A 23,583-nucleotide genomic window follows, 5' to 3' on the forward strand; every position below is an offset into this window, starting at 1 on the left:
ATCACAAACACAAGGGTAAATGCACTGAACTGCAAGAGCACAAGCTCAACCAGCGAATACATTGCTGTTCTTGCCCAACCAGAAATAAAATTTTGCTGTTTTTACATAAACCAATCACCACACGGGAAAATATTGCAGAAATTTACCAAAATCTGCACATAATCCCAAGTTTTCAAGTCCAACAATGTGTAAATGTCAGCCAATCTGACCCAATTGAGCAAAATTTTATCAATACATAGAAAGCCCCAATTTTTCCAGGTCCAATGTCAGGAAATTTTACTCGGATGAGCAAAATTCCAACAAATTTGGCAAAATCCCCAATTTAACTGAGGTCAATATGCACAATGTTTGCAATTTTTGACACAAATGTCATTGTCAAGTATAAACAACATCAAATCTGGGAAAAGCCCCAAATTTCCTAAAGCAGATTTGCACAGATTTGAGATATGTGCTTACGCGTGTGAAAGCCCGGAAGGGGAGAAGTAAAAATGAGCTGGAAATTTCTGATTTAAAAGAAATTGGGGGGCGACTGTTGACCTGCCGTCCCGTTGCGTCGTTATGCAACAACCTCCATGCTGGTCCCTGCGCGCGCTTGCAGCCAACGTCTCCTGTCCCAGGTCCCCTCGTCGACCTGTGGCTAGTTGCTGGCTAGTTCTCTACACGACGCCCGCGTTGACCTTCTGCACGCGATTTCTTCCTGGGACTATAGCGTGGTCGACAGCTTCTCGCCTGTGGAGCTTAGAGCTGGCGACTAATGCTTGTGGCTCGTGTGAACTAAAGTGGCTCTGATACAAGTTGTTGTGTGTGGAGATAGAGGAAGCATGAAGATTTGCAGCAGGGGAAGTGTGTAGGTGAGTGAGAGTGACAAAGAGAGTGCAATATGATTTGGGTGTACCAACAATATGTTGGTGCACAAAGGATAAAATGTATTTATACTTTGGGCACATAAGGGTGCATTCACATGTACAACATAATAACACGTGTACAATACACGGAGGTGAATAAATGTCACAACTCTATAGAAACAGAATTTGTATCATTTTTCATTAATTTGTCTATATAATGATTTATTAATTTTGTTTCCTTTGCACTAATTAGATATAAAGAAAAGTGCATTGGAGCTGGCCATTGATGAGTGGTCACAGGTTATGGTGGACCCACGCGGTGGGTTAGAGAAAAGATAGCCTTGTCTAAATGTCAGTTGGGGCATAACATAATGACTAGATGGTCCAGTAGGTAATGCCATAGAGGCAAACTGCGGTACCAAATGATCCACACTAGAGTATGTTTGGGATGCACTCCTAGAGGGATAACTCGAAAGTGTGTGTGTGTGGGAGGTCGAGCCTCCCTCACATGTACACCATCGGAAATGGGTATGCAGAGGTCCTAAAGGTTGTGCCTAAATGTGTAGAACCCCCCTAGTGTGGTGTGTGGTGGATATTGTGGTGCACTTAATGGAAGCGGAAAGGAAGGTGCAGCAGAAGGTGAGGGAGGGATGGGTGGGAGTCCAAATGGATTTTTGATGGATGTTGTTATGGGAAACATGGTTAGTTCCTTTTGTCCATTAAATGCATTAGATGAAGATACACCTACTCCAAATTGACCATGAGAAATTAAATCATTTGAAGGAAAAGGAAGGGATGGAACACTTACAAGCTCTTCTTTGAGCTTCTTACCTAGTTTTGAGTTTATAAAGAAATACTTGTCTTCCTCATTACTCAGAAACTAAAGGTTGCTTTGAAGAGTCCCTTCTTGATGACCATTCCCTGATCCAATAGAAAATACAGAATCAGTTAGCATAGAATCTAAAATAATAGGATTCGTATCTGGCATTGAAGAAAAGATGTATTGTGGAAGTGATGTGTCATCCGAGCCGGGTTCCACTTGTGGATGGCTAGTCTATAGTGGAGATTTCGAAGGTCTTACAAGATCATTAGTTTTGTGCACTGAATCCAAAGGAGAAGACTCAGGCTTGTCAGATGGGAGAGGATCGAGGTGCAGCTGAAGTGCAGTAGACAGTGTGAGAGTGAGAGACAGAGTTGAGCACGATACCCAATGCAATAGTTCTGAATAGAGTGTTAGCTGAAAGTACAAATGATAACCCTTATACCTTAGGGTTATAAGGGGCTGTTCACACCCGAACACAGTAAGTGCCCGTAAGTGTGCACCACAAGCACATACAAAATAGTACACATAATCTGGGGGAAAAAACCTCTCCTACCGAGAGTAAAAAGTGCCCCAGTGTCCTAGTGATCACCCGCACACTCCCATATGAGCGTAGGCGTAAGTAAGGCGTGTGAGATACCCAACAAACCCCCCTGGAGTGAAGAGTGATCAAGTGTACAAGGATCATCCGCCACCAAAGGGCGTCAAATTCAAAGCATCGCGAAATGCTTCAAATGTGTCTCGTGGAAGAGCTTTGGTGAAGATGTCTGCCACATTGCTGGTGGTAGGACAGTAGACAAGGCTGATATCACCTGCATGTAGCCTCTCTCTGACAAAGTGGTAGTGAATCTCTATGTGTTTCGTGCGAGCATGAAACACAGGGTTCCGTGCCACTGCAATGGCACTCTGACTGTCAGTATATAAAGGAGTAGGCTCTGTAACAGATACATCCAAATCAGCAAGTAAGCGTCTAAGCCATACACACTCAACTGCAGTAGTGAAGGCTGCCTTGTACTCAGCTTCACATGACGACGTGGCAACAGTGGATTGTTTCTTGCTAAGCCAAGAAATGCATGACGAGCCAAGAAAGAAACAATTGCCACTAGTGGAGTGACGAGTATCAAAATCACCAGCCCAATCAGAGTCACTGTAAGCATGTAACTGCAGTGGTCCCCCCTTGGCATAAAGCAATCCAAGAGCTCTAGTACCCTGCAAGTAACGAAACACACGCTTCACAGCTTGCCAATGCGACATACGAGGCTGATGCATGTACCTGCTCAAAACTGAAACGGCAAACTGTATGTCTGGCCGAGTGTGGCATAGATAGATGAGACATCCCACTGCTGGAGCATAAGTATGGATATCAAACAAATCACTGTCATCATGTAATGACAGTTTGAGCCCAGGTTCCATGGGTGTACAAACTGGCTTGCAATCCTGTAAGCCAAACTTCTCAAGAAGTTGCCCAATGTACCTTGACTGACATAATCCAATGCCTCTAGCATCATGTACAAACTGGATGCCCAAGTAATAGTGCAAAATACCCAAGTCAGACATGTCAAAAGTTTGCTGTAAATTATTTTTGAATGCTGAAATCTGATCAGCACGTGTTCCAGTGAGCAAAAGGTCGTCTACATATAGACACAAAATCAGCATGGATCCCCCCTCTTTATGTACATAAAGGGTAGACTCAGATGGGCTGTTTACAAACCCCTGACTAAGCAAGAAAGCATCTATCTTTGCGTACCAAGCTCGTGGAGCTTGTTTCAAACCATATAGAGCTTTTTTCAGCTTGCATACTAAATTTTCTGAGCTTTCAACTGCAAAACCAATGGGCTGCTGTACATACACTTCTTCCTGAAGTTCCCCATGTAAGAATGCAGTCTTTATATCCAGCTGATGCACTTTCCAACCAAAATGTGCAGCCAAGGCAATCATAGACCGAATGGTCGTCATACGGGAGGTAGGAGCAAAGGTCTCCTCATAGTCAATGCCCTTTTTCTGTGCGTAGCCTTTAGCTACCAGCCGTGCCTTGTATTTATCTATGGATCCATCTGCATTCCTTTTCAATTTGTAGACCCATTTCGTACCAATGGCACGCTTGCCAACTGGCAAAGACACCAAATCCCAAGTATGATTCTTATGAATAGAATCCAATTCAGCTTGCATGGCTGCCATCCAATGCACACTATGTCGTGCATCCTCAAAACATTCAGGCTCCTCATTATCATGAGTACATGCTGCCATAACAAACTCCATGGAATGTGCTGAATCATGCAGTCGAGTTTGCCTTCGAGTACGACCAGCCAAGGGTGTTTCCAAATGACTATCTCTCATAGTCTGCGTGTACCATCTAGGCACCTGTCTTGCTTCCTGACTGTGTACAAGTTCCTGCTGAATTTCAGTTTCAGCAATGTGCTGATTTACTGCATGTTCCATAGGAGCAGCTGGCTGAACATTAGGTTCATTTGCTGAAGTACCAGCTGAATCACCAAATGTGATGGGCAGCAGCCCTTCAAAGACATCACGGGCAGCCTGATATGTATCAAAACCAGCCAAGGATAATTCTGATTTTTCATCAAATATAACATCCCTGCTGACAAAAACCTTCTTGATCACGGGATCATAGAGTCTGTAGCCTTTGCTTTCGCTGCTATATCCCATAAAGATGCATTTTACAGCCTTGTTGTCCAACTTCTTCCGAAGTACCTGTGGAATATGGGCATATGCAAGACACCCAAAAGTACGGAAGTGGCCAACAGAAGGTTTGCGGCTGTGCCAAGCCTCAAAAGGTGTGACGGTTTTCAAGGCCTTGGTAGGGCATCTGTTCAAAATGTGGCAAGCGCACATGACGGCTTCCATCCAAAAACTATGAGGCAAACTCTTTGCCTTCAGCATACATCTGGCCATCTCCATGAGTGACCGATTTTTCCTCTCTGCTACCCCATTCTGCTGTGGAGTATATGCAGTAGTGTACTGATGGATAATGCCCTTCTGCTGCAAATAAGAATTCAGCATAGAGGACATGTATTCCCCCCCTCGGTCCGAACGGAGAGTCTTAATCTTGCAACCAGACTGAGTTTCCACAAGTGCACTGAAAGCCAAAAATGCATCATACACTTCTGACTTCTTTTTCAAGCAGTAGACCCAGCAAAAACGTGTAAAGTCATCAATAAATGTTACAAAATAGTAACAACCACCCAATGACTGTGTCTGCATGGGCCCACAAACATCCGAATGCACAAGCTGCAATCTGGCTGTTGCTCTAAAAGCAACATCACGGGGAAAAGAGAAACGATGCATTTTCCCCAAAATGCAACCCTCGCATAAATGCTCAAGAGGTCTCTCCAAGAGAGGTAATCCATCCAACATCTAAGTACGTTGTAATAGCATCAAGCTGCCATAGTTTACATGCCCCAAACGAGCATGCCATAACTCTGCCTCTAACATAGCAGGAGTAAGAGTGGATGTCAAATATGCAGACTGATTTACCGAAAGAGCATCCAACTCATATAACCCATGACACAGAGAACCTGTCAAGACCAATGTCATGTGTTCCTTGTCACGGACCATGCAACGGTCATCATCAAAGGTGACCTGCAAACCACAACGTGCCATAGAAGAAATGGAAAGCAGATTCTTCTTAATGCCAGGCACATACAAAGCATCCTGTAGGCGGAGAATAGAGCCATCAATGGCTGTAAGCTGAATCTCCCCAATACCACGAACAGGGTATGATGCATTATTAGCACACTGAACAGACTTCCCAACGGGAGGTGCACCAAGAGAAGCAAACAAATCTCTACGAGATGTGATATGCCGTGAAGCACCACTGTCAAAGAACCAAGTGTCAGCATCCTCTGTAGAGCTAAATGCTCTATCAGCCCAAGAGACATCATAACTGCAAGTGTAAAAACAATAGTCCCTGTCTGCAACAAAGGACGCGGACTCACTAGCAGTGGAAGGAGCTGCAGAAACAGACATCCCTGACTCCTTCTTCTTCTCTTTGGCGATGCGCTTCCTGCACTCAGTGATGTAGTGGCCAGGCTTCTTGCAGTAATGGCATTTTCCTTTCTTGGCTTGCGTGCCCCCCTGTTTCTGACTTGTCTGTGAAGTGTTACTACTACCAGAACTCTGCGAAGCATTTTTCCCTTGGCTGTTTTTACCTTTCTGCCTTGACATAAAAGCCTGCTCAGAGGCTATACCATCCACACCACTGTTCCGTCTAGTTTGTTCCTCCTCTAGAAGCAAACTGACAAGCTGAATGAAAGTGATGGGCTCTTTCGAAATCCTCATAGTGAGGTTCAAGGCAGTATGAAAAGCCAAGTAAGAGGGAGGCAGTGAATTCAATGTCGTAGAAAGCAGCTGCGCATCTGAGTAGTACTCATCCACATTCATGAGTTGCTCCCGCAAGTCCTGAATTTTGTTGAGATGATCCTGCATAGAATCACCCTCATTCATCTTTAGAGTCTCTAGCTCTTTCTTCAAGAAAGAGATGCGAGTCTCATTCTTTCCTGCAAACATCTGCTCCAATATCAACCAAGCTTCTTGTGAAGAAGCTGCTGAACGAATATGAGGAATGATAGAACGCTGAACTGCCAATGCAATCAGCGACATAGCCTGTGCATCCCGTGTATCCCAAGCTTTCTGGGGGAAGTGGCTGAGCGGGCTGAGGTGGAGGGGGCTGAGGTTGCCCTCTTGCACGTCCTCCTGGAGGAGGAGTAGCCGGAGCCACAACTCCCGGTCGTGCTTCCTCTCCACTGACATAATCCCACAAATTTTTTGCCACTAATACATTCTTCATCATGAAAGACCAAAGGGAATAATTGTTCCCATCCAATCGGTCTTCCTTGGACACATAGGTGAATACATCTCCTCCCTGATTTGCCATTATTTCCCAAAAGGCAATAGAGCAATGTCAATGCAGTACGGGCTGGAAATCTGCAAATTTCCAGAAATTGCAGCAAACACAAGTCTGCAATTAATGTGCAAAGGGTACTCTGTCACAAAAACTGTCACTGATGCACGCTTCCCAAGGTGCAATTAGTGCTCAGCAGCACTAAAACATCAAAAGCCCCAAAATTTTCTGCCCAAAATTTCTGTCACAAATGTCTGTTACAAAAGCCCCAAAATGTGCATTCAATGTGTCACAGACAGACACAGCACGTTTCCCAATGCTGAAAACTGAACCTGCTGTTCAGCACGTTTCCCAATGCTGAAAACTGAACCTGCTGTTCAGCACGTTTCCCAATGCTGAACCTGAACCTGTTGCACGAACTCCTGTGTAAAAGAAAAGTGCAGAATGTTACCTCTGCGTGTTGACGACGGGCACGATTCCCGAGGTAATGACTGCTGGGTACAGTCGGGCTGACGCACAGGTACAGGCGTGCAGGTCCAGTGACACGCGCAGGCAGGACTGGTACGTGCTGGGCAGATGGCGCGCTGCGCAGAATTGGCGGCACGCTGTGCAGGACAGGTGGCACGCTGGGCAGGGCGCGCTGTGCAGGACAGATGGCGCGCTGGTTGTTGGAGCTGCACGCTGACGGACTGACAGGCGCAGGCTGGACTGGGCAGGAACAGGCAGCTGGGGCTGACGGCACAGTCTAGCTCAGCGCAGGGAGGCTGCGCAGGCAGACTGACAGGCGAAGGGGCACGCTGGGCAGACACAGGGCAGAGGACACGCTGGGCAGAGGTGGCAGCACGCAGGTACAGGTGGCTGGGGCAGAACTGGCGGGGGCTGGCTGAACTGGAGTGGGCTGCAGACTGCAAACTGAAGACTGCTCTGAGCTGAGCTCTGATACCAAATGTCAGATGGGAGAGGATCGAGGTGCAGCTGAAGTGCAGTAGACAGTGTGAGAGTGAGAGACAGAGTTGAGCACGATACCCAATGCAATAGTTCTGAATAGAGTGTTAGCTGAAAGTACAAATGATAACCCTTATACCTTAGGGTTATAAGGGGCTGTTCACACCCGAACACAGTAAGTGCCCGTAAGTGTGCACCACAAGCACATACAAAAAAGTACACATAATCTGGGGGAAAAAACCTCTCCTACCGAGAGTAAAAAGTGCCCCAGTGTCCTAGTGATCACCCGCACACTCCCATATGAGCGTAGGCGTAAGTAAGGCGTGTGAGATACCCAACAAGGCTTACCTTTGACCTCCTGTTGAGCCCTATGCGTAAGGATGAGATCATACTCAGCGGCATAAATCTAATATGGTCTGTGGACTCCATGGTAGTCTGATAGTTTTCTGCCCATGTCAGATTGAGTAGAAGTAAGCTAGGAGGCCCACTCCTGATTGTTTTTGCCCATGTTTGGTTGTGGAGATTGGAGTAATCTTGTGAATGTGTTTGAAGTCATCTGACGCTTCTGTTGTTCTTGCTTTCATGGACGAGCTTTCCAATCAAAGGCTAAGGTTTCTCAGAGAGTACCTTGCTCTGATACCATGTGAAGAAATGCTCTAAACGTAGAAAACACAAAACCCATCGTACGACAAAGCACAGACTAATAAACACAGAACACAATGAGGGTTAGGGTTAGGGTAACTCAGAGACAATGAACACAATGAACAATGAATATACAATGCTCATGCAACAAACACACTATGCAATGAATATTGATCCTTGAACTCTCGTATCTTTGGGATCGAAGTAGAGGTTATGAGTTGGAGAGAGTCTCGTACTCCGAACCAGATCCTAAAGCTCAACAAAGCCAGCCTCTGTGTGTTGAACACTAGCAAAGGTAGCCAAAAAAGGCCGGATTTGATGCAGATGATAGTGTAGGAGAGTGAGAGACTAAAAACACAGGTATCAAAGGTGAGAGAAAACTGGGTGACAGTTGGAGATGGCAAATGCGACAGTTTGGAGGTGGGCGATAGTGTAGATGACCTTGTGGAGGAGAGAGAAGATCAAACATAGACAATCAGTGCAAGGCAATAGCACCTAGATGATGGCGACAACTTAGAGATCCTTGATGAATGTAAACCCAGCTTGGGTGATGATGTTAGTAGCTGGGGATGGATGCCTGGTAGCAAACGCAAATCTGATAGTAAGAGATTAGATGAGTTGAGTATGGATCAGTCTAGCCTTGCCTAGCTTGAGAGCTATCTCAACATCTTTGTTTTTGCTTCTATTTATAACATGATTCTCATTTAGTACATTTTTTCTCTCTTGTCAAGTTGCGTGCATTATTAGTCATGACTATGTTTGACTATCTTGTACCATAGAGCATTCAGTGTCCATGTGATTGAGTGTAATGAGTTCCATGTTTCCAGCATGGTATTAGAGCAGCCACATCCCTGGTTTATGCATTAGAAACCACATTGAAAGTATAGGCATTTTCCTTTTTGACACAAAGGCCAAAAGCAAGCACATTCTCTTCATTTATAGCTTCCAACCTATCTTCTCTATTCTTGGCTTGTGTACCAGCCTGCCTTGGATGAGCTCAATATCTTGATTCACTGAACCATTGCACCCAAGATTTAATAGGATGTTCCTCCACATCAATATGCTTCACCTAAGAGGGCTCGTAGAAATTTTGCTTATTTCCAAAGCCATGTTAGAGTTTTTGTTGCCCATGTAGTCCACTTACTTCACCTAAGAGGGCTCATTGAAATTTTGCTTCTATAGGTCACTATGAGCAAAATACTCAGACATTGTCTATTGGCAGCCATAGCCACTTTCTATGTTTCGTGATCTTTCCACACTCTGATTACTTCTCATCTCTTGTCCTTCCAATATGCCAAGCTCCATGGAATCCTCAAATGCCAAGCATCTCAAGAAGAAGAAGGCCAAGTACACTATCAAGAAATGGGTAATAGAATTTACATGAAACTGGAAGAGGCAAAAAGCTTTAAAAGCTCGAAAGAAGTGGAGAAAGGACAACCCTGACAAAGAAGGCTATTCCGGTTTCCTCTTGAATCATTGGAGGTTGTATGGGACAGGAGTTCTAAGTGAAAATTTCCTTTTTGGATCTTGCTCCAACCCAGTTACCCTTGATTGACATTTACTTTGTAATGGCTAAGTTTTTGTTCATGGGCATCTCCTCAATATATTTGTATTCTTGGACTTAAAGAGAACCAATGATACTTCAAGTTTTAGATGTTTCTCTTTTTATTTATATTAATGCTAGTTTGTCCTGGACTTTATAGATAAGTTCCAGAGTTCCATAGGTTTTTAACCTTTGTACTTGGACCTGAAGGGAATGAAACTTCAAGGTTCTAGATGATTTATTATGATTTTTTTTTTCTTAGCTATTTTTTGGAGTGAGCGCTACCTAGCCAACTTTGTCTATCCTTAGCCTGCTATTTGAGCCAGGGAGGGTGTTAAAAACCAGGCCCTTCAAATAGGCTCACATGAAGTAGCCTTGGAGAAGAGAACATTTGTGATATCACAACTTATGTAAAAGCAAGAATGCAATCATCAGTGATGTCATCCTGCAACTTGTTATCCAACTTATGCCAGCCTCTATATAAGAGGCACTAGAACTTCATTTGTATGAACTGAACAACTGAGAGATCAGATGAGTTGTTTATGGACCAGTCTAGCCCTGCCTAGATTGAGAGAGGTCTCAACACTTTTGTATCTGCTTCTATTTTTAACATGATTCTCAAAAAGTGTATTTTAATCTGTTGTCAAGTTGCATGCATTGTTAGTCATGACTATGTTTGACTATCTTTCACTATAGAGCATTCAGTGTCCATGTGATTCAGTGTAATGAGCTCCATGTTTCCAATAGAAAAGAGAAAAGTTGAAACAAAAAAACACGTGAAAAAACATTCAATTGAGGAAAATGTTTATGAAGGTGGAAAATGTCAATCAGAGTGGGCTTCAATATGAAATTGAAATGACTAAGACAAGTTTCAGGTAGAATTCGCTTAACAAAAGTATCAACCGACCTAAGAAAACATGGTAAAAAACATCTGATTTAGGAAGAGTGGATGATGAACATGGAAAATGTCAATCAGAGTGGACTTCAGTATAAGGTGGAAATGACTAAGAGCCCCACAAGGAAAGTTTGCTTTATCATCAAAAGTATGAAGTGGAGGATTTTATGTAAAGTTAAGAATTAAAATTGACAGCTCTTTATAGATTCGAGATGATCTTCCTCTATGCATACAAACCCGCAGGGGTTCAATCTTGTCAAACTTTTACTTCTGATCCAGGGCTGAAGAATTGGGATTCAATTACCCCACTGATGTACAATGGCAGGCCTTGCCAACACTCTTGGCTGGAAAAGATTGTCTACTGCATTCACAGGTAATCTATACTTCTTTACTGTCTGAATCTATTGTAGCAGATTTAGAAAGGATGCTTTGACCTTGTGCCTTAACAGTATGAGTTGATGTGTTCAGTGCATCATTATAGGCTAGTTTTCTAGGTCGTTTCATGGTTAAGAGCTAAGTTGTACTGTCTGTTGAAACTGAGGCATTGTTCCAAGAGTATTACCTTGATTGTCATACTAGTAAGATCTGTTCACTTGCAATTTCTTGTAGTAACATCTGCTTGTTAAGAAGTTGGAATGTGTTGCATGTGGATACATATGATATTCATGTGAATTCCACAATGCATGCATCTATTAATACAGACAATGCATGCATGAATACATGATGTGTCTTCATGCGCTCTCAATTTTCTGTTATTGGAGCATTGTTAAGAGTGAGTTAATCTGTATGAGAGTAATCTTGCAGTCCTAGAAGTTGCTTTGTATGTGATCACTTTCAGGAGCATTGTGCTGGTTTTTGTGTGAGAGACCACTTATGAGCTTGTAGATGCATCTCTCAGATACTGGGTGCAGCAAACATTAAGGAGGATAGATGATGGAGAATTGAAAGCAAAGGAAGAGCCTTCATGCAGATGCCCACCTCATTGTCCTTTGTAGGACAAGCTCTAGCTATCCCATCCAAGATAGCCCCCCTCACCAAGAGCTGGTAAGAGCCAGGACATGGGTAGGCAGCACAATTTTTGCCTATGGGCATTCTAGTGTAGGTGGCAGCTCTGGAGAGAGAACAACAAGTCTTGATGAAACCAACCTTCCTTCTTGGAGAGGGTGGTAAATCTGTGATGAAGCACTTAATTACAGCAACAATCAACAAATAAGTATAAATTGAAATGCACAATTTACCTTAATAATCATAGACATTGGACACCTTATTGGCCCCAAAATTGGTGCCCCTTTTGGTATTTCTTTAATTTCAATTGCCTATGGATTGATTACAAGCTAGGATTCCACAATCTACTCGGTTAATCCAAAAGCTCTTTGCTGTTTCAACAATCAACAAACGAATTGGGCAATTTGCTCCTTGATTTTCACTCAGGATTGTGGTTCTAACAAGATCCCAATCAGCCAAATGCTACCCCAAATTTAGAATGGATGGCTGGACATTTGAAATCCTTGACAATACAGCAATTTCTAGATGCTGATGTCAGTGTACGATGCCTTCTCTTGTTGGCACATGTCCCAAGTTGGCTGCTAAACCCTAATGTTTGCAAAAATTTAGGGTTTACCGCAGAAATCCCTTTGCTGTCCACCAAATATGGCTGAGATGCACTCCGAATGGGTGAGAAATGCTGAGAAAAATGGCTGAAATTGACTGCTGCTTCTCTGATTAGCCCATATTGCTGTTGCCTATTGCTAGGAGAAGTGCCAGCTGCTGTTGTTTGCATTAAATGCTGTCGCATGCATCCCCAAGGTCTCCTATAGTAGTTGGCAGCCTTCTCAATGTCTCCATAGCAGGAAAATCAGACTAGTAGCTTCCTCTCTTGCTCCAGACTCATTGAATGGTTGAGAACTAGCCCCAAAAACGTTTTCTAAGTTTGCATGGGCATTTTTGCCAAAGTGATAGCCTTTTGAATCCATTTTCCAGCATTATCTAGCCATTAAATTAATTTTTAAAATTAAATAATGTTAAAAATTAAATTCATCCATTTTCGCCCTGCCCAAAATTAAATGTACCTATCCATAATTAAATTGGCTAGGCCATTTGCAACTTGGAGTGGTTTCCAACCTTTGTTGACCCTTAGATTGGTATTAATTAAGTAATTAATGCTAATATATAGTATCATCACTGATACTTATTGGCCAAACAACTGTCCTAGGGTTAAAACTGTCACTAACTGACTACTAAAACCTAGTTGGCATAACTTATCGCAACTATTGCCTTTGATACCCACTGCATCGTCAGGGTCCTTGGCTTGTTACCATGAAATAACTGCCATGTGTATCACATGTGCTAAACAACTTTGCACATTTGATAAATAACTTAATCAAATGTTATTGGCAAGATTAAAGCATCTCAAAATTTCACGTCCTTGTGACACTTGACTTGATATCCCTTGGATGAGGATAATAGTCATAGGTCTCCGAGGGAAGATATGGTGGTTGCATCCACATATAGCTTGATTAGGCGTCTATGAGTGGCACCTTTGGATTTGGGAAGGTAGGCCTCTGGATGAGTAGGATTGGGACCTCTAGGAGAGTGGCTTCGGCTAGCATTAGTAGTTACCCAAAAGCGAGGGAGCTTCTTTGCTTCCATATCTTGGATTGGAAGACCCATGTTTATGCAAGATGATGCGGATTGGGCCCCTCACACGACAATCATAGTAGACATTGGGTAGATTACAATGTCATGATGCTTTTCCTTGGACCTTTTATGTGGCAATGCATATGGGATTGTTGGCGACCAAGGAGAGTCTCTTGTTTCTTATGGCTTGTAGCACATGGGGGTCTAGCAATTGGGAGCTGGTTGGTCTAGATATGAGAGGATGGAGTTTGCAAGCACTGCCTATTCCATTTCTTGGAGACTCTAGAGCACTACCTATGGTCATGTAAGGTAGCACAATTGGTGTGGAGAGGGGCTTGCTGTCCACTCTTTTGAGTTGCGCCTAGCCTGGGATGCACTGCTTGGGGGACTTTCTAGCCAATTAGCTAAGACTTTCACTTATTGTATGAGAGAGAGGTGCATGATATGATTATCGAGACTTGCTTGTGTCCTGTGGTAGGATTGGAGACTTTGTCCAACTGCTCGGTGTTGGAGTCTATGATATCATGATCTAAGATATGGAAGACCATTGGGAGTCTCATAGATGATTTCAATGTATGCTACTTTGGTAGAGCTCTGGTTGTCTAGCCACTCACTACATGGCTGCTGGGGAGTAGGTGTAGGGTGGTTGTCGACATTAACAAGAGCTTCAACAAGAGTTTATTAACACTTGGGATGGGCATGGCATGTTTTTGAGTCTATAGGATAGCCACCCTTGGTGGTGCTATACTCCTCCATGTCTTATATCCCCATCTTTCCTAGACAACCCTAAGAGGCTTGTATATATGAGTGGGTTTTGATCGAGAGACGGTTGGAGCTAGATTGTTAATCATTTGTACTTCATGGTTATGAGTAACATAATAAGCCACACAAAAGGAAAATCATGCTACAAAATGCATGGGGTTTTAACTTGGAGAGATGGTTATTGTCATGAGTTTTCATCCCGTCTAAGGGCCCAACATAGATACACATTGCAAGTGCAAAGGGGCATTGCAATAGGGCCATATGCATGCAACAATGTGCTACTTGGATAGTGCCCTCATGGGGTGATTGTTCGCTTGTCCAAACACCCTTTTATGAGGATGAAAAATGATGTAATGAAATGTAATAATGTGTGCAATGCAAAGGGAGATACAATAAGGAACATTAGTCTATGGGCTTGACTTAAATAGCCTAAGTAGCTAAGTGTAAATGCTAGAATCACCTAAGGATGCACTAGCCTAGTGTACCCTAAGGGACCTAGAAGGTGCTAACCTAAGGATGGGACCAACATATTTTACATCCTTTAGTAGACCTCTACAAAGGGAAGTCGTGATGAGTTGGAGAAGTGGCAAGCCGAACGTATTGTGGCCATGTCAAGAGTACTTGTAAAGGGGGCTAGTTGAGCATGTGGCATAAAATTCATTGTAGGGAGTGCGCAAGTCTAGTTAGCTAAGTCTTCATCTATTCAAAAAGGTGTTGATTGAGGGGTTGTCTTTAAGCTACATGTCTAGCGGGTTGGCATTGGGGGTAGGTGGGAATGAGGAGGAATGGAAGCAATGGGTGTTGGGGTGTAAAGGCCCTTTTATTCACATCCGTCGTGTATTATTCAATTGTACATGTGAATGCACCCTTACGTGCCCTAAGTATAAATACATTTTATTCTTTGTGTACCAATATATTGTTGGTACACTCACACCCAAAATTGAATTGTACTCTCTCTCTCTCTCTCTCTTTGTGTCACTCTCACTCGTCTCCTCACTCTGTCACTCTCACTCGCCTCCTCACTTCTTCAGCTGCTGCACACCCTCACAACAACTGGTATCAAAGCTTATGGTACAAGACCGACAAGTTGTGCAAGTGCTCGCCGACTGACTGCAGGCAACGGAGGAACTAGCACGACAGTCCACGAGTGACTTGGGGGACAAGCGTGCAGATGGCTGGAGTTCATGTCTAGTAGGGAGTTGGGACGATCATGCTGCTGATAGTGACCTAGCGGGGACCAGAAGGGAGTCGGGGTGACCACATTGCTGACTACCGACCGGTGGGTGTGAACTAGGCGACGACTGTAGGGAGTTGGGTGTTCACAGTAGGCACACAAGGCATGATAGGCGTGCGTGAGGGTCGATGATCATGTCTAGTGGGGAGTTGGGACGATCATGCTGCTGATAGTGACCTAGCGGGGACCAAAAGGGAGTCGGGGTGACCACGTTGCTGACTACCGACGGGCGGGTGTTCACAGTAGGCACACAAGGCATGATAGGCGTGCGTGAGGGTCGACGAGGTGGGCAGTAGGCGTGACTGACGTGATGATGAGGCGGGCAGCAGGCATGACAGGCATCAATTGCGCCAGTCACGCGACGTAGTGTCAGAGTGCAGTGGTGCGGAAGCGTAGGACTGAGAGAGAGAGAACGCAGAGAGAGAAGGGAGAGAAAGAGACAGTGGACAATGACGATCTGCTGTATAAAGAATGCTGAATACAAAGATATACACGGGCGCAGTGCGCTGGACTGCGTGTCTCCACCTCGACGATGCAACCTGCTGTCCACCTCGAAGTCTGCTGCAGTCTGCACTGTCTGCTGTCTGAAATCTGTGAACAGAGACAGAAACTGCGCGTCACCGGTCTGTAATCTGCGCCAGAGAAGAGTGTGTCAGACTGCTGAGAATGTCGGGTATTTATAGCCGACAACTGCCTGAAAATAGGGCGCCAGAAAATAGGTCGGCTGCATTAAATGCAGGACTGGGCTGCAGGCAGTCGGACTGCCACGTGGACTGCCACGTGGCAGTCCGATTGCACAGTCCGACTGTGCAGCTGCCCTGCTGGTCCGACTGTGCAGCTGCCTGCCCTCCAAACAGGTATGATCTCTAACACCCCCTCTCAGAGCCTGGAGAGGGTAGAAGCCTGAGGGATCTGGAATGCCGCTGAAGAAGAGCCTGAGGAAGCGCCTTCGTAAACAAATCCGCAAGATTGTCCTCCGTCTTGGAATACTCCACAGTGATGTTCTCATCCAGAAGCTTTTCTCGGATGAAGTGGTACTGAATCTCAATGTGCTTCGTCCGGGCATGAAAAACAGGGTTCCTTGCCAAGGCAATGCAACTTTCATTGTCACATCGCAGTAATGTAGGATGAGTCTGGGGGCACCCAAGCTCCTCCAACAATCTCCGAAGCCACACAACCTCGCATGTGGTGGAAGACGTGGCCCGATACTCCGCCTCAGTAGACGAAAGGGCTACCGTGGGCTGCTTCTTGCTACTCCATGAAATAACACCTGCACCCAAAGTAAAGCAGTAACCTGTAGTAGACCGCCTGTGGTCCACGTCACCGGCCCAATCCGAGTCGCTCCAACCTGCAAGTACAAGATCTGACCCATCTGTCCCTGCGGGGTAATGAATCCCCAAATTAGACGTCCCCCTTAGATACCGAAGTATCCTCTGGGCAGCTTGCCAATGCACCGTCTTAGGTTCACTCATGAACCCTGCCAAGAGCCCAACAGCAAAACATAGATCAACCCTGGTGTTGAGAAGCCAAATCAAAGACCCAATCAACTGTCGATAGCGGGACGCATCCGCCAAAGGAGAAGCTGAATGGGAAGTGGCCTTCCAGTTCGGATCCATAGGAGTAGAGAGGGCCCGACAATCTTCCATCTCAAAAGACACCAAGAGCTCCTGTACATATCTCTGTTGGGAGATAAAGATCCCCCTCTGAGACTGATAAATCTCATGGCCTAAAAAGAAATGGAGTAGACCCAAATCCGTCATCTCGAACGTCTGATGTAAAGCTGACTTTGTCTCCTGGACCTGCTGTGCAGCATCACCTGTGACAATCAAATCATCAACATATAATACTAACAACACACAACCATCCTCGGAAGTGTGTACATATAGCTGCGGATCGGCCTTGGACCCGATATCCCAACTGAGACTGGAGGAACGAATCAATCTTCTCGTTCCATGCACGCGGGGCCTGCTTGAGGCCATACAAGGCCTTCTTCAACCTGTAGACTTTCCCATCTGAAGAACCAAAGCCAGGAGGCTGCTCAACATAGATCTCCTCCTTCAAATCACCATTCAGGAAGGCCGACTTCACATCCAACTGATAAACAGGCCATCTCCTATGGCCAGCCAAAGCAAGAACAGCTCTAATGGTCGCCATACGAGCTGTGGGGGCAAAAGTGTCATGACAGTCAATGCTTGGGCGCTGTGCAAAACCTTTAGCAACAAGGCGAGCCTTGTGCTTATCCAAAGTACCATCACTGAGATATTTGGTCTTGAAGACCCACTTGACTCCAATCACCTTCTTCTTCGGGGGGGCGGGGCACGAGTGACCAAGTGCCATTCCGCTCAATAGCCTCCAACTCGGCTTCCATAGCTTTCTTCCATGGGGCGGACTGTAAAGCCTCCTTCACGGAGGTGGGCTCTCGATCCTGCATAACACGGGTCAGCAAACAATAGTTGGAGCAAACCAGCTCCGTAGAATGTGCCTGGTGCCGCCGCGACCGCCGCGGACCATCCTGCGGTCCCCACTCCTCAGGAACCCCCTCGATCCCTGAATCACGGAGTGTATCATGGGCCCAGCGAGGAGGAGGCCGAACCTCCCCTCGAACCTCCCCTTGTCGTTCTCCATCAATAGAAGACTCTGGAATATCCACCGGTGGTAACTCCTCAGAGGTGTCCGGTGGAATTGTAGACTCTGTGTCAGAAATAGAATCATAATCAAAAGGCACGGGCTTCAGTGGAACTGTAGAAGGAGCCCAACTCTCCCCTGGATCTCCAAGAACGGGATGCTTCTTACCCGGTGAAGTAGCCGGAACCTTCAAAAACCACACATCACGACTAGTGTACACATCCTGCTTGACGGGATCATACAATCGGTAGCCTTGGGACTGGGAGCTGTAGCCAACAAATACCTGTTTTCGGGAAGCTGCTTCAAATTTATCACGGTGAGCCTTGGGAATGTGAACATAGGCATCACACCCAAAGACCCGAAAGTAAGAAACATCTGGCTTCGTCCCAAAATAAGCCTCAAATGGGGTCATCCCTTCCACGGCCGAAGTAGGGGATCGATTGAGGATGTGGACTGCAGTAGCCACAGCCTCGGCCCACAGAACCTGAGGGATCTGTCGGTACTCCATCATGGTGCGCGCCATCTCGATCACACTGCGGTTCTTCCGTTCAAGAATACCATTTTCTTGAGGAGTATTAGTATTAGCAAACTCCTGGTGAATTCCTCTATCTGCACAAAACCGAGCAAACTCATTAGACACAAATTCACCTCCCTTGTCGGATCGCAAGGTCTTCAACTTCCGGCTTGATCGGTTCTCCTCAAAGAGAAGCCAATCCTTGAAGTGCGAGAAAGCTTCTGACTTTAATGCCAAAAAGTAGGCCCATGTCATCCTGCTATAGTCATCCACAATCAGCATGAAGTACGAGCTCCCACGCAGGGACTCATTCCTCATAGGGCCACATAGATCCGTAGATACTAGCTCCATCGGGGAAGTAGACCGCCGCGAAGCTGTGTGGGGAATGACATCTCTATGCTGCTTCCCCCGAATGCAAGAGACACATGGCTGCTGGCTCACCACTATATCCGGCAACCCGCGAACAAGTTGTCCACGTGACGCCCTCCGAAGATAGTCATAGTTCAGGCGACCAAACCGAGCATGCCATAACTCAGACTGTGACTGTGAGGTAAGAAGAAGAGTAGAGAGGGCAGTGGAAGACTTCAGTTTGTAAATGCCGTTCTCCTCATATCCGGATGAGAGAACTTTCCTCGATCCACGATCAAGGACTCGCACAGTAGAACTGTCAAACTCCACCAAAAGACCAAGGGAGCAAATCTTATGAACTGAAAGGAGATGGTATCCTAATCCTGGTACACGCAAAACCTCTGAGGTATGGGTACCACCTCGTCCATCCGGAATAAGCTGCATCTTACCCCGACCTGCAACAGAAACTGAAGAGCTGTCTCCAATGAGAACCTGCCCATGCGATGGTCGCAGCTGGGCAACACCATCTGATGAAGGAGTCATGTGCCGTGAGGCACCACTATCAACAATCCACTCTCGAGCGTGGGGAGCCGTCATCCCAGCATCAGAAGCATTCGGTGAAGCGTCCTCAATGACAGCTAGATGAAGAAATGCAGCTGATGAGGGTGCAGCCACCGCTCCAGAATCCTTGGTATCCTTCTTCTTGGTGTCCTTCGTGTCTTTGTCAGGGCAATCCTTCTTCCAATGGCCAGTCTTTCCACAAATATGACATGTGGAGTCTTTGTCCTTGTCCTTCTCCTTGTCCTTCTCCTTGTCCTTCTTGGACTTGTTATCCCCCTTCTTCTTCTTTTGGTCCTTCCCCTTCTTCTGAGAGGCTTGACCTGTCAACGCCTCCGACTTGGAAGCATTCTGTCCCTTTAACTGTTCCTCTTGGTCCAAGACCATAGGAACCAACTCTTCCCACCGAAGAGTAGACCCTCGCCCCGAAGCAATAAGGGCAGAGTAAAATGTACCGAATCGTGGCGGCAACTGGGACAATAGTGTGATCGCCATGTCTTCGGAGGAAATCGGCTTCCCCGCATTTTGAACTTGCATCTGAAGCTGCCTTAGCTTGTTAATGTGCTCCCGTAGCGAAGAAGACTTATTTACGGACAAGGTCCGCATCTGTACCTCCAAAGAAACCCTCTTCATCAGGGTCATCCGATTGTACATTTGATCAAGCTCCAGCCATATCTCACGAGCCACCGTCAAGTGCTCGATGTGAGCGATCACGGCTGTAGTGCATGAGAGGAAGAGAAAGGATCGAATCCTGGCATTCAGTTTGTCCCAATGAGACTGGGCCCTGGCCAACTCCGCACGAGCATCGGAAGAGAGTTTGGACTCATCTCTTACCGAGGGCCGGTCAATCTCCTCCTGTACCAACTCCGCCAAATCATAGGACTCAAGGATGGCCAACATCACGACGCGCCAAATGCGGTAGTTGTCGCCGTTGAGCTTCTGATCTGTAGGAAGAGCCGGTAAGACAGGCACCTTCCGGTCCGTAATCGCTTGGAACTCCAAGTCCATCTCTGTAGACATCTTCACCTGCAATGCCTTCTCAAACGCAAAAGTAGCCCCCTCTGACTGGGAAAACTCAGCCTGCTAAGGCTCTTCCGCGTCCTGTAGCTTCTTCACCCGCCGGAGGCGATGAAAAAGCAAAACCTGCACTTGTAGGCTGAAAACTCAAACTTCCTCCGCGTCAAACAGCAGTAAACAGCAGCAAATCCACCACTTGTACTCCTTTCCTGTGCGCCCACACTCGTTTCAGCCTTGTTCCAAGGCGCAGCCCTCCTGTTTGCCCTTAAACGCAAAAAAACACAAACTTGTGTCGCGATGGAAACTCCTCTTCAGGTTGATTCTGCGCTCAATCAGCCCTCAAACACTGCTCTGATACCATGTCAGAGTGCAGCGGTGCGGAAGCGTAGGACTAAGAGAGAGAGAACGCAGAGAGAGAAGGGAGAGAAAGAGACAGTGGACAATGGCGATCTGCTGTATAAAGAATGCTGAGTACAAAGATATACACGGGCGCAGTGCGCTGGACTGCGTGTCTCCACCTCGACGATGCAACCTGCTGTCCACCTCGAAGTCTGCTGCAGTCTGAAATCTGTGAACAGAGACAGAAACTGCGCGTCACCGGTCTGTAATCTGCGTCAGAGAAGAGTGTGTCAGACTGCTGAGAATGTCGGGTATTTATAGCCGACAACTGCCTGAAAATAGGGCGCCAGAAAATAGGTCGGCTGCATTAAATGCAGCCAACTGGGCTGCAGGCAGTCGGACTGCCACGTGGCAGTCTGACTGCACAGTCCGACTGTGCAGCTGCCCTGCTGGTCCGACTGTGCAGCTGCTTGCCCTCCAAACAGGCTATGATCTCTAACACATAGCAGGTCAACGGATCCCCCCCCCTGCCCCGTCCCCTGCGGGTCAGCTTAATAAGAAAAAAGGAAATCAGAAATTCCTCTAATTTCTCAATTATCCCCTTGCCTTGACGGGGGTTCACACGTGGAAGCACAAGTTTCAGATCTGTGCAAATTTGGCCCATAAATTTGCGGCTTTTCCTAGATTTGATCCCAATTGTGCTTGGCAGTGACATTCGTATCAAAAATTGCAGTCATTGTGTGTGTTGACCTCAATTAAATTTGTGGATTTTGCCAAATTTGTCGGAATTTCGCTCATTCGAGTAAAATTTTCTTACATTGGACCCGAAAAATCGAGGCTTTTCATGTTTTGCCAAAGTTTTGCTCAACTGGGTCAGATTGGTTGACATTTATGCACTGTTGGACCTGGAAGTTTGGCATTTTGTGCAGAATTTGGTAAATTTCTGCAATATTTGCCCGTGTGGTGGCTGGTTTATGTAAAAACAACAGAGATTTATAATCGCTTAGGCAAGAACATTAGTGTATTTTGCTGGTTCAGCTTGTGCTCCTACAGTTTAGTGCATTTACCCTTGTGTTGATGATAGAAATGGCTGCAACTTCTTTCAGTTTTGACATTAAGAGTTTGATGGAAATCAAACGGTTTGATGGGCAGGGCTTTGACCTTTGGAAAGACTGTATGCGTGGATTGTGAGGATGCTTTGCAAGAACGTAAACTTGCACAAATGTGTGATGCAGATTGGGCCAGAGTAAACAAAAAAGCTATGGCTTACATAAGTTGGGTATCACTGATGACATTTTGATAGACATTAAGGGCTTAGATACTGGTTATGCAATATAGGAGAAGTTGAAAACTACCTATGAGATCACCACACCTGTTAATCAGGTGTATTTAATGCGCAAGTGTCACAACTCTATAGAAACAGAATTTGCATCCTTTTTCATTAATTTGTCTATATAACGATTTATTAAATTTGTTTCCTTTGCACTAATTAGATATAAAGAAAAGTGCATTGGAGCTGGCCACTAATGAGTGGTCACAGGTTATGGTGGACCCACGTGGTGGGTTAGAGAAAAGATAGTTCACACTTCCACCTATATAGCCCGATTGGGCGCTTGTGACCAGAACTCAGGCATATCAGGGTTAGACTCGCACACAGAAAGGATTGATGTCTTGAAGTGTGGGCTAGATCCGCCAGAACAGACAGTTACAATTAACAAGATGGCATGATCATGAAATGCTTGTACAATGTGCATGTGTGGGTTGAAAGCTTGAAATGTACATTTCTTTGCATAGGAAAGTCACATGAAGATTCTGATACTGTTTTTGTGATGTACACGGAAAAAGCTTTCATATGACACCCATATTGGGGGGGTTCCTAAATTTTAGAAGGTTCTTAAATTTTAGGAGCCTCAAATTAGCCTAAAAATGCTAGTCCTAAAAAATAGGGATGTCATTCTAAAAATAGTAAATTTTGTACTCTGACTGTGCTTACTAAATTTGATTGTTTCTATTCTTGACAGTATCCAGCCCAAAAAGGAAGGCCATAGAGAAGAGACAAGTGTCAAGACGCTTGTTACACAAGTTTCCAAGTGTCCCACCACTTGTCACATCTCATGATATATGGCTGGACACTTGTCTTGTGCTACTCCACTTTCCCCTTTTATACTAGCTCTTCCCTCTCCTAGAAATAAGAGCTCGTTTTTCTTCATTCAGCATCATTTTTCTTTGCTGTAAACTCATGTACAACACCTACAGATAGCCAGAAACTGGCCCCATCCATCCCCATCATCATCCCCGACTTCTCCATTATCAAATTCCTCCATATTCCTTCTTCTATCACTGTTGTTTTACAGGACAGCAAGCCTGTAAATTCATTATAGCACCTCCTTATCGAGCTCTTTCTTCTATTTTAGCAACAAGAAGCAAGCTCTATCCATGTACTGCTGATCAATGATGAAGAAAGGCTGATTTCCCCTCTTTCTTCTCTCATACTGTAAAGAAATCAGTTCTTATCATTGCATAATAGATAATGCATGTGTGTTTGTACATCTTTGCATGATCTTGTGAGAGTGAGAATTACTTCTCCTCACTCTCAGGTTGATTGTAACTGAGCTCTTCCCTAAGGGACTTGGGTTGAGCAGAAATACATTTCTTCGGGGGGGGGGGGTTGCCCGGGGTTGCCCATCTTCAACCCTCAATCTTGTCTCCATTACTTTTACATTTTCATGGCTGTAATTTTGTGAGTAATTTTCATTTTCAGCTTTATATGTTCATTCTCTTTTATATTAAATCTCGAAAATAAGCGAATATCATAATTGTTAAGCATACTACGTTGTTCGGGGCGTTGACAACAAGTTGGTGAATATGCGGCTGGATGAGTCCAAGCCTGCAGTTGAGCATTTGAGTGCATTTACTGGCATTTTAAATCAGCTCAAGGATGTCAACTTGGATTTTGATGATAAGTTGAGGGCGATCTTTCTGATCATGACATTGCTTGATT

At 45.3% G+C, this 23,583-nt stretch overlaps 1 protein-coding gene across 1 annotated transcript in view; it reads left to right on the plus strand.

The window, feature by feature from the left end:
- Positions 1-23,583, plus strand: part of LOC148034902 (P-loop containing nucleoside triphosphate hydrolases superfamily protein) — a 149,014-nt gene that overhangs the window by 34,722 nt on the left and 90,709 nt on the right. The window contains exon 2 of the mRNA XM_087679855.1: positions 10,828-10,921. Coding sequence (XP_087535981.1) covers positions 10,828-10,921 — 94 coding nt within the window. The remainder of the gene's footprint in view (positions 1-10,827; positions 10,922-23,583) is intronic.

This window comes from Lygodium microphyllum, chromosome 6, assembly GCF_053477565.2.
Source record: "Lygodium microphyllum isolate KBCC chromosome 6, Lygodium_microphyllum_v1.1.10, whole genome shotgun sequence".
In the NCBI taxonomy this organism is placed as follows: Eukaryota; Viridiplantae; Streptophyta; class Polypodiopsida; order Schizaeales; family Lygodiaceae; genus Lygodium; species Lygodium microphyllum.